The sequence below is a fragment of the Rhodnius prolixus genome, unplaced genomic scaffold (assembly GCF_049639745.1).
Source record: "Rhodnius prolixus isolate KJV_2025 unplaced genomic scaffold, Rpr scaffold_2, whole genome shotgun sequence".
Taxonomy (NCBI): domain Eukaryota; kingdom Metazoa; phylum Arthropoda; class Insecta; order Hemiptera; family Reduviidae; genus Rhodnius; species Rhodnius prolixus.
This window is the reverse complement of record NW_027411592.1, coordinates 5,678,781-5,691,080: the sequence shown is the minus strand read 5'-3', so window position 1 is coordinate 5,691,080 and position 12,300 is coordinate 5,678,781. Positions and strand designations below refer to the sequence as shown.

At 32.5% G+C, this 12,300-nt stretch overlaps 1 protein-coding gene and 1 long non-coding RNA gene across 2 annotated transcripts; both read right to left on the bottom strand.

Moving 5' to 3' along the window:
* Positions 1 to 422: 422 nt before the first annotated feature.
* Positions 423 to 4,142, bottom strand: LOC141450346 (uncharacterized). Its single transcript, XR_012456068.1, has 2 exons — positions 3,693 to 4,142; positions 423 to 3,557 (listed from the first exon to the last, which is right to left on the bottom strand). It is a non-coding gene; the product is annotated as an uncharacterized lncRNA (long non-coding RNA).
* Positions 4,143 to 8,662: 4,520 nt separating this feature from the next.
* Positions 8,663 to 12,086, bottom strand: Prosbeta1 (proteasome beta1 subunit). Its single transcript, XM_074120684.1, has 5 exons — positions 11,925 to 12,086; positions 11,499 to 11,698; positions 11,056 to 11,185; positions 10,772 to 10,916; positions 8,663 to 8,863 (listed from the first exon to the last, which is right to left on the bottom strand). Exons 1-5 carry the CDS (start codon positions 12,003 to 12,005, stop codon positions 8,733 to 8,735), a joined length of 687 nt encoding a protein of 228 aa, XP_073976785.1. The 5' UTR covers positions 12,006 to 12,086; the 3' UTR covers positions 8,663 to 8,732.
* Positions 12,087 to 12,300: the final 214 nt, after the last annotated feature.

Below are 12,300 nucleotides of genomic sequence, written 5' to 3'. Positions count from 1 at the left end.
AAATAACACAGGTCCAGAGATGGTCTTATTGCCTTTGATCAAAAACTACTAAGATTTTATTTGTTAAAACAATATACGCCCAGTATACTCAAGTATGGTTCAGTATACGCTTCCACATCTAATTTAGTGGTTGGCTGCTAAATCGCATCTGAAAAAATAGGTGGTCAGTTTACTTTTTACTTTACAGTCCCACCCCAGCATTAGTAGCCTTGATTGTCTTCTTACCGTATTCTTGTCGTGGAAACTTAGATCGCCTTGACACACTCCGTGATTGCTCCATTTGGAAGACTTACCAAGGCCCACTCAAATATAAGTTTTTTGATCAGCGCATCTGAAGATACCCACAACTATTCTCATGATTGTACGTAAACCTTAAAAACTATACACTATGTTAATTTTATGCCGTAGAAGGTAAAAAACCGTTCTTATCAAAACGTTTTTATTATAATATATCTACTCCACAGACAAGAAAAGTATTACTGATTTAAAAACATCTTTTGACATAATTTCAAACTGATTTAATAGATATAAGCTTCCTGCTAAAATAAAGGCAAATATTGTTTCTTTTCTCAGGTTCCAAAAAGGAAATTTGACGTATTAAAATAAACAAACACGAAATCCTTTGGGTACCAATGATTCAAGGAATGCGCTATCTCGCAATAATTCTAGACATTACAGATCACATCTACAGGGTGTACTCGGAGGAGTGATCGAAACTTCGGGAGCAACAAAAAATATTCTATTCACTCTGGTCCGATTCTCAATAGTGCAAGCCTTTCAGAACAAAATAAAAATAGCAGTAAACGACCCGTGATTAACTAGGAACACCTAGAGAACATTGACTTTCCAGGCAATTCACTCACATGACAAAATTCTCACTTCCTCATATCCTCATATCCATACATCAAACTACCTCATTGGCAAGCCTTCAATCTGGAAGATCAGAGTTTAGAATATACCAGGGACTCTAGTAAGTGTACTAATTATTAATTATAAAAATTCAGATTGAAACCCAATACTATGAACAAAGTACTAACTGAGTTGGCTAAAATAAAATGTATAATGTGCAAAATAAAATAAGTACATGTATCTACATATGGTTATATTTTATTATTATTATTTCTTTTATTTCATTTTTGTATTATCTCATTTGTTTATTAGTTATTTCACCAAGATTTGGAAAAATAGATACCAATGTCAAAAAAAAAGTTAAATTCTTTGTTTATTTGGTAAATTTAATAAAAGTGAGTTTTTTTTTTATATAGAATTTCTAATTAAATACTTTCTTAAGAATTCATTCTATTTCTGAAGAACAATTTCGAGTATTATACCATAATATGATTTATTGAAGCAGATTTAATTCAACTCGAAGGTAATTGTCAGATCAGATCGCACTTTATGCATCCTAAATTTCCTTGAAACTTGCGATTTGTGGATAAAACAGCTAAAACATGAATTTCCATTGTATATGGATAGTTTTCATCTATGGCCCCATGTGGCCGGCCACATTGGTCTCTTCTTCAACAACTAACTAACTTACTAACTAAAACTAAAAAATGAAACTAACTTAAAATCCTCAACTATCGAGCTTGCAAACTTGGAACACTACGTATTTCTGAATTCTTTATTTCTGAATTACGGTTGTTGGCTGATCGAGGCTGCGGAGAGAAAAGCCTTTTCCGTAATATACAGTTACGAAACAACTGGAGATTTAATGCTTAGATGTATTAAAACCTACTTAAAATTACGAATAGGGTAACCTTATCAAGTTTTAATTAAATATTATTTACTTAAAACTTTAATCGACAGGTTTAAAATAAAAGACTTAATGGCGGGAAGTTCAGATATTTGGTTTAGTCAGGCGACACTACATTGTGGTTATGCACGAAATCTCCAAGTAGAAGTGCCACTTCCTGAATAAGATTTCAGTTTTTTGAGGTTTTCCGGAAGACGGCTTCAACGATTTTTTTTAAACTTGGTACATCTGAGGCTTACATGTAGATCTTTAACTTTTACTTTTAATATTTCTCCAAGATAATTATAGCAGTTCTGTTTATAAAGGTGAGTGATGCGTTAATCAGCCCACTAAACATTCTAAATTGCCATTTAAGTACTGTCTGAGCCCTCACAACCAGTATAGTCTTGATAGAAATTAAAACTCAAGTAAAATTCTAAAGATGAAGTGAGAGCATTTCGAACAAATTGTAAATTTCAAGATAATTCCATTCAGTAATTTGTGGTAAAGGCAAACTATTCGAGTGAACGCTCATACGAGATTTTTAATTAATTCAGAATCACAATACAAAGAATAAATGTTTTAAACTTATTGATAAAAAGATTATAAGATACGATTTCATATAAACTGCGATTACCGATGAATTTTGAGAGATATAGGCTGCAAACTGGACTTCTTTAGTTAAAAAAAAAAAAACAGACATTTATAATTGTTGAATTAATTAAACTAACCAACCATAGAAATGTGTAATAGACGGCATCTTTAGCTGTTCTACCCCGTTTTTGGACTCAAAATCACGAATCTAAACAGAATACAGCATTTATGGTTCAAGAAAGGGAGTTTAGGGTTACTTTGCATTTGTTGCGATCTTTTTGATGTCGTATCACCACTCACCCGAAACTTTTAACATTTCATTACACAGACATTCCCATAAGCTGACTCAAGTAAAATCGAAAAAGAAGAGGTACCTGGTAAGAAACAGTTGTCGCATTCATGTGATACTTTATTATATTTGGTTGGCTCCTGTCCTTGTACCCGGAGCCCTTTTAAATTGTTTCATTACGCGCTTACTGTCTAAGAGGTTGCTGCCCCTGCTCTAGGCTCTAGACTGCTGTAACAAGAGCCGGGCCTATCTGACATTAAAAAATGTTTGTAAAGGCACAATTAAATTAAAAGGAAATGTTTTCTTCAAGTAATACAGAAAAAATATATCATATCAACCGACCCCCTACCCATCAATTTGTTGCAACTTGTATTCTCACTATCAGTTGCAAAATAGGATTGAAATTAGTGGAAATAGGTTCTGAAAATTACTAACCAGACCAACGGTTTTTTTTAAAGGTATAATGTGGTTTGTCCGTTAACGTAATAGCTCTTGAGAGGGTGATAAACAACATAGCGTAATTCACCCGAGCAAGAAATGTTTGTAGTAAACTTTCGTAATTAATTACAAAGGAAGGACATGTTCAGCTTGTTTTGAACTTTTGTACACATTCTTTACACGTTACATCTTAAGTTTAAGGATAGTATAAAAATTAAGGAATATCGAGTACTCTACTTCCGACCTTGTGGTGTTTAGAAAGTAGAACTTGTAGTGAATATGATAAGTTTTGCTTAAATGAGTGAGCTTCGGACGGTTTGCTTAAGTAGTAAATTATGGCTTTGACTAGGACATCACATCTTGGATATCTTGGATCAGAAAAATATAAAGAACCTAGTAGTACTTTACTTTAAATTTCCTCCAATCATGAAGACGGCCTACATAGCTGAGATATATTTTGGAGCCGCACTCGATTTCCGATATTGGCTCCTTGGATCTTGGCTACAACATATAAAACATTAGTAAATTATCTAAACTATCCGTCACTATTTATGGCAACTAATTGGGTAAAGTTTTTAAAGCTATTTTGTACATACGAAAGCCCGCATTGCATAAAAAAAAATAAAAATAAACAACCTTACATCCCAAATAGGTAGTAAACAGCAATTTCTGACACCAATAAAATTGTCTTAAAGCTACCTCACGTATGTTTATTTGCAGTCAAACTTTTTAAACAGTACCTGAAATAAAATAAGTTATATCACAAATTGGTTCAAGCGATCATTTAAAAAGTGCTCAATTCAAGTCTATACTATTTTCTAATTAAATTTTACTTTCGCAGAGATATGAGCTTAATACGCATTTAAATAAACATATGTATAATATATAAGCTATTTCAAGTTTGGCTAAAATAAAAAATAGTGAAGTTGGCAGTTAATTCTCTCCCTTTCCGCTGAATCATTCAGTCACAAAAAAAGATGAATTTGGAGTACTTGAAAGAACCCATTTCTAAGTCACTAAGAATGATGTTTTTGGTAATCAACCAAATAAAATAAAATCTAAATGAAAAACCTTGTTTTAGATAGTCAACGCCAATATGTATTCAATAAAAAGTACCAAAACAGAAACAACATGCCGGAAACCTTACTACCGAAAACGAAGATACTGTTGCCCTGGGAAGAGAAGATACAAAACGAAAAGTAATAGAAATTTTCTTAATTTTATTCTTCGAACCATACTTTTAAACTTGTAATCACTCTATTACTAGGATTCTTAGTAATTTTCAAATTAGTACTTTCTGTCAAATCTAATTTAATCAAAGTAGAAATTGTAGCGACTAATCGATCATTGCTAAAATTAAATAGTTGGCATGGATGCACTGATGTGGCTCTAAAAGAGTATTTTTGTGAAATGACTCCTGTAATTATATAAAATAAGCAAAGATTAAATTCTAAAGTAGTCGACCATAATTGCCTCTACACTTAATATCTATTTGTTTAAATTAGTGCTTATTTTTTTGCAGGTATTTTACCGCAAAAAATCAGACAAAATGGTTTAATGGAAAACGTTGCCAAAAAATGGGCGTTTTTAGAACTCATTCTTAAACATTATTCATAATTGTTACTCCTTGTCTTCTCTTTTTTATTTAACGTACTGCCAAAACCATGAACTATTTGTATGTCCTTTAATATTAATATTATGAAATGTCATTCGAATCGTAATTTTATGTAGATTTGCCTATGCGTGGTAACTACTCTCATTTCACATGATTTCCCTGTTGCAGCGGCCATTGAGGGAAAATTTCAATTAAGACATTTAGAAAAATTAAATCAATAAAAAAGTGAGAGGAATCGGTTCACAAATATGATAGCAAATACATAAGATTTTCCGAATGTTTCAGTCAGGCAGAAATTTTAAGAGCTTTTCTTTTAGGAATTGTAAATTTTGTAAAATATGTTCAAAAAAACTTCTTTGTCTGTTTTCATAATTTTTTTATTAACTGACAATTTTTGTTGTGAAGATGCTTTAACGAAGTATCCTATAATTGTGTTTATTGGGGAAGATGTACTAATTATAAAACAAATGATAAAGAATATGAATGTAAATCCCCCTAGTGTTTTCTTCGTATTTCCTCGAATCTTAGCAACCCATCAACCAAGGTAAAATGCTTTTTTCTCAACAGCCATTTAAAATTCTAATTACTTTTCTTTTTCCGAGGTAGTTGTTAGTGTAGTCACTAACATAGATTGGTTATTGGGAGATCCCCAGTTCAAACCCCGCGTGTACCTACTTCTTATTTGTTTGAAAAAACGAAAAAATAAAAATATATACTAAATATATATCTGCAGATTCTGTCAGGAAGAGGTGGAAACGGCACTACACGTATTGTGTCAGTGTGAGAGGCTCGTGAGGCTAAGGATGTTACTTCTCGGGGAGGAAAAACCAAGGCCTACGAGTCGCACTCCAGAATTAAGAGTCCGATTACAAAGGACGGGCCTGGAGGGCCAGAGGTTTTTATAAAAATAAACGTTAAATCACTAACTTATTCTTGGGATCAGTATAAATTCGACTGAAAACGTTAAAATGCACATAAAAAAGCATGTATAGTCTAAGTAGCCCCGAAGCAGGCACCTCTCTTCCGAGGAACTTCTTACACCTCATTGTCCGATGATGGACAGTGTTGTCTGTAACGAGGGAACACTGTTCGGAGACCGGCAGTTCAATGAAGAAAGAATTAATTTAGCATTGGAAATAAATTAGTTCAGTAAATACAAGAGGGTTTAATATTATTTCATAATTTCTCCTTTCCAGGAAAGTGCTGCAATCCACAAAGGATCACACTTTGCAACAGAAACTGGGTGAGAATTTCGGTCAATCCATTCATCAATTTTCTTCGTTGTTACAAACGACGATTTCCAAAGAAATGCCCCATCTCATACATTGCGAGGTAAATATCATCCAGTACACGCATAGTTTTAATCATGATTGATTGAATAATCTACTTTTTTTGATTCTCTATTGAGTATCCTAAGATTTTTGTTAATAATAAAAACTAGCCTCTTTGTTTTGCTGCGATAGACGGAAAATGAAGGGTGGACTCGGAAAATTCATAGTATATTACAACTGCTTGAGAAACTTTCTCATAATGAATTTTGTCATTTTATTATTCTAATTCGGAATAAAAATATATAACGCTTCTAGATTCAAGCAAGTTCGTCTAGCACTGCAAATTAAGAGTTTTAAAATATTTAAAGTGAGCCCACTTGTGAACACTTCCCACTCGAAAAACAGATAGCTTTTATCCTTTTTTAAATTACTTTGCAACTTTTGAGTTGATATTGCCCACCTTTAGTTTTGCTAGAGGAAAAGAAGTAAGAGGAGTTTAAAATTCTTATTTTCTTTCATTTAGAAACCTAGCAGAAAAAAAAGTAATTTCTATTAAATGAACGAACTTAGGTTCAGAAGTCTACAATATAAATTTTACAAGTAAAAGTAAACGCATATTTTTTCAGGCGGGGCTTAACCTCCAACTATCAATTAGCAATATATATTTTATATCTATAATAAAGTTCAATATGCGAAGTAAAGAAAAGAATAAGTAGTTCTAGTTACTTACGAATTACTTATACATCCTGATAGCGGGGTACGGGGTATTTGTTAAACATTAATTGTTACAAGACAGCTGGGCCCTAAATTCTGTGGCCTATGGTGTTGTTCAAATTATCTAATTACATTCATTAGAATTAATTTTTGTTTTTTTTTTACTTGCTGTTTCCTTTCAGAGAGGGAAGAAAAATTTGGAAAAAAATGTCCAAAAAACAAAGATGTCCATTTTTTGAACAAGCGAAAAGGGCAAAAAAAAGAGGTTTCAGAACTTGAACGGAAAAAAGAAATACCTAAATCTGTTAGTCTTGTCCTGAATATTTGGCATTTTGTTTGAAAATTCCCTCTACCGTTCTCTTAAAATTTAATAAATAAATAAAAGTAAATAAAAAATCAAATAAATAATATCAAACTACATTCTTAAAGAGTGATTGTATGGTATAGTAAGGATGGCTGATAGCACTAGTGTCAGATGAAATAATTGTAATCTAGAGATTGTATACTTTGTGAACTTGTCAAAAATAAAAATTGCAATTTAAAGCCTAGAGGTCTACTGAAATCGAAAATATTGGGTTGGCAACTAAGTGATTGCGGATTTTAAGTAAGATGGAAAATTCAAAATTTTTGCTTAAAAATATAACTTTATTCAATTAGGCATTTTTCGTTTTTGTCGATGACTTTTTGCCATATTTTAGGCAGTGTCATAATTCCATGTTCATAAAACTTCTGATTTTTGCCAGCAAAAAACGAATTAATTGTGATTTTACATCATCAGCGTCATTAAAAATTTTACGATTTAAGGAGATCTGCATGGAACGAAATAAATGGTAATTGCTGAAGGCGCAAGGTCAGGGCTACATGGTGGATGTGACAACACATCCCAACCTAGTTCCAATAATTTTTGGTAGGTGACCAAAGATGTGTGGGGCTTTACGTTATCATGCTGGAAAACAACACCCTTACGGTTTGCCAATTCTAGCCGCTTTTCTTGAACTTCATCGCTCAGTTTGGCGAGCTGTTGAACGTGGACGCTTGAATTAATCGTTTGGTTCTTTGGTAAAAGTTCAAGGTGCAGAATTCCTTTATAATCCCAACAAACTGGCAGCATAATCTTTTTTTGTTGAATCTCAGCTTTTGGTGACGTCTGGGCTGGTTCATTTTGCATCATGCAGATCTTTTCCGATTAACTTTGTTGTATACTGTCCACTTTTCGTCGCCAATAATCAGTCGTTTCAGAAATGGATCAATTTCGTTGCGTTTCAGAAGCGAATCGCAGACGCTGATGCGTTCCATCAAATGAATTTCCTTAAGCTTATGAGGGATTCGTAAATTGAGTTTCTTGACATAGCCAAGTGGGTTTAATTTTTTTTTTTAATGCATGTACGCGATACATTGAGCTTCTCTGCAATCTCACGAGTTGTGCTATGACGATCTGAATCGAAAATAGTCTTGATATAGGTCTCAACTTCAACTGGACAGCCAGATCGTTGCGCATTTTTCAGTGAAAAATCACCAGAAAGAAATTAGGCAAACCAATTTTGACACTGCCTTTCTTTCAAGGCTTCATGCCCATATACGTACGGCATATAACGTCTTATGTGCTTGCGATGCGTTCTGGCCTTTTCAGAAATAATGTAATAAAATTTGTCTGAAATGCGCGTCTTGTTCTTCCATTTTTAAATTGGATAATAAATGGGTTGAAAAAGAAATAAATTGGATTTAATAAAAAGGAAACTAAATGACTAATCGATAAATTTTTTTTTACTAAATTAAAGGCGGAAGTCCTAACAAGAAAACAATCCAGCTTAGATGCTTTGATCACGTAAACAAAACAAAAGAATGTGCTAAAACCTTCCATTGACAAAATCCGCAATGACTTAGTTGCCAACCCAATAATAATAGGTATATAATTCAAAACTCGTTAGGATTATAAAAAGCTTAACCTAAATAAATATTTCTATAAAAGAAAAGTGAATAAAGTAAGAATGTAATGAAAAAACAAATAACCCTTACGAATATTTGAATTTATTAATAATTTTTTAGAATAAAATAAAAATTTGAATATATTATAGTTTAATCCTGGTCAAATCTCGGTATTTTATCTCCAGAAAGAATTTCTCTTTCAATAGGTTTTCCAGGACGAATGGTGCCAAGACGAATAACACCTCCAGATGAACCGTCCCTTGACATTGCCAGAGCAAGCGCTGAAAAAAGTAAAAAAACATAATTGAAATGAAGCATTCAAAGGTTTATTTTTACAACAAATAACCAGGAATTTTCTTCTACTAGTGTTGCGAATGCAATGGATAACCACTTAATATCAAATAAAACACAAAATGAGTAATTGTTCGCTAGAGGAGCGAAAATGTTTCAATTTGTGTCTTCAAACTGTTGTACCAAAAAGGTATCACGATCACATTAAACATAAAAGTTAAAGCTACCAAACAAACTGCACAAAATTATAATATGAAAAGAACTAAGATGAAAAATAAACGATAAAAATGATAATTCACAAATCAGAGTACAATTTTTTTTTAAAAAAAAAAATGCATACTAATCCAAAAGTGGGGCGAAAATCTTCATTTAGTGATTAACTTTTTGGGAGATATGAATGTGGTCTTAAAAATTTTAATCGAAAAAATAGGAGTTTGACAAGTGTAAAATTCCTTACTGATGCTGATCAAAATTTAACTAGATACCGAAAGAATATGATAAGAAGAAGAGAATAAATTTTGAGAGGATGAACATGAAAGATGGAGCAATTCAAAATGTAATATGAAATTAGTTGTGCAAGTTGAAGGTGAGAAGAAAAAAGGAAGGCAAGGAGAATAGTGTCAAGGGATTGGATTGTAAGGGAAGCAGAGTAGAAAAGAAATGCATAAAGACTAATCGCGGTGCAACATGCCACGAGAGGTAATGCCACTGTGTATTTGGAAAACCACAGGAATGTAAAAAGGATTTTACAATCTAAGAAATGAGGCTACCCAAGACATAGCATTAAAGAATATATAACCAACAGTAAGACATGAAAATTCTAATTGTCAAAATGCGATTATTGTAAACAATAGAAAAGTAATAGATGAGTAAGCTAAGGCATTTAACACATAAAACATTTGGAAGCCTATTGGATGTAAATAGTGTGATGATGAGCAGCAGTTTTCTAATTCAAATTTCCAACTTTCAACTGTGAAAAAAATTATAGAGGCGATTTAAAAAAATAGCAACAGAATAAAATTTGACTTCTATCAAATGAGGCATCTATCCTTTGGGTAGGTGATCCAATTGAATTTATCCCGTATAAAAAAAATAATAACATACATTGGAAAAGTACTTTGTGTATTTAAAATTATTTAGAATTTAATCATTTGTGTGACTTAAGCAGTCTAACAAACAGATTTAGTCTCAAATCAGACTCAGGTACAATAAATGAAGTAACTTCAACATTCTGGGTTGCTCAACACAACACATAACGCAAAGAAAGTTCAGATCTCCGACAGCTTTCGACGAATCTCGCTAGGAACGAGAATGTTAGCATTTAAAAGTGGTTACCTACACCCAAGCGTTTCCTAGCATAAAGATTTTATATTTTACTTGAATTGTTATTCTCCCTAAGCATAATACAGGTTTTCTGTTCTAAGTTTTATTTTACAGCGCTGAACGAACAATAATTTCTACATTGTTCTTTAGCACAAACGTTCGGCCTCCACGCTTTTCATGCAATAAACTCATTAACACTTAGAAAATGTCATAATTGAGCCCACCTAACGGAGCAATAAACAACAAATGAAATTTCAAATTACAACAAAATAATTTGTTCAAATAGGGGTACTCGAACTCAGGAATGAAATATAAAAAACAAGAAATTAAACTAATTTCGTTTTTTCATCCGATTACATTTGTGGTTAGTTACAAAGGCAAATTGCAAGTCAAGCACATATTAAATTATGAATATCCCTACGAATGTCAGAATTTTGGTTGCAAAAAACATGGGTACATCTATTTTTACTTTTACATCTTTGACTTCAAAACTAAATTCTCACAAAATACGTATAAAAGTAAGGGTTATTTTTAGATTATTAAGTGAAAAAAAAATTATTGATTGATATACTTACTTTTAGACATAAACTGCCTGCATTCATCCTCTGTCATTCCCGGTCTGAAATTAGCATCAACATAACCGTATATAAATGTACTACCGGAACCTCCCACTGCTAAGCTCTGTTTAAAGCACATACCACCTAAGGGTATTGAATAAACCTAAAAAATGTAAGGAACTAAATTCAGTATCTGTTACTGGTTGGTAATCATGTTTTACAGCACTTAGGAAATTTTATGCATATCTTTAGTAAAATTATCTTCAATTTGGCGGTAGGCAAATACTATACACTAAACGTACCTGTGACCCTTGAACGCTATCCCAACCAGCAACAATAACAGCGGCTAGTAACTGCTCTTTGTATTTATAACAGAGCTCTTGGAAAATTGCTGCTGCAATTGCTACCTTTGGTTCTTCTCCAGTCTCAGCTCTGAGAACAACAACATTACATTACAAATGAATCAACTTTGACCGTTAGAAAGTCGGGTGTTAGTTTTGAGAAACCACACAATTTCAAAACTACTAAAAGAAGGATTTGCGCAACTAAAAGTCATAGTTTGCTTGACTTTTTATTGCAGACTTTCAAATAAGAGCTCCGTTGTACCATTAATAAATTAATAATAAAAATGGTGATTTCAATTTTTAAAGTATATTTTGATCTGATTCTTTTAACTACTTTAATCAACTTTACTATTAATGAGTTATTAATTTAAATCAATATAAAAAAAACTATAATTACTTACTTATAGAAATCTAGATGATATGCAACTATATCCGCAATTGCCTGTGTATCTGCGGCTGATCCTGACCGACAGCAATAAATATTATCAGTAATTCTTGTTAACTTGTCAGCAACTCGGTTACTTACATATATGCCGGATGAAGTTCTAGAATCAGCACCAATCATCACACCTCCATCAAATGTACAGGCAATGATGGACGTCTAAAAAAGTTTTTTAAGATGAAATATAATTTGTTTCAAACAATCTCTGCCTTGATTACTTTAAAATCCTTTCTCTTAAAAACGAAGACTAATAATCTAAACAGTGAAAGTCATAGTGTAAATAGGATGATGAAGCAAAGATGCAGGTTATACAATTCTAAGTGTTTTCCTACAACTCGCTCTAAATTTAAGAAATAAGTGTAAATAAATTACTTTGCAGACCTACCCCTGTGCTAATTTCCTCTTCTTTGTTAAGAGAGAGTGGTGCCCCATATTTATCAAAAGCTTGCGTTGTTACGGCTGCCATCTTTTCCTACAAGAAACCAGAATGACTGTTTAGCGTTTAGGTACCTTCCTCAATAACCTTACTAGACCAATTAAATAATGTTGAGCTGTTCTGTGGTAACTAGACCAACTGATTTTTGATAATTTGAGAAACATTATCAAACCTTCTTCGAAATTATCTACTTAAAGATTAAGATACCCATATTATCTTACTAAAACGTTTACAAATTTTAACTAAGAAACGCTTGATACAATTTTCAAAAGTTTCTTATTAAAACAGATAGGCGGGCAGAATAAGACAGCTGATTTGTGATAAT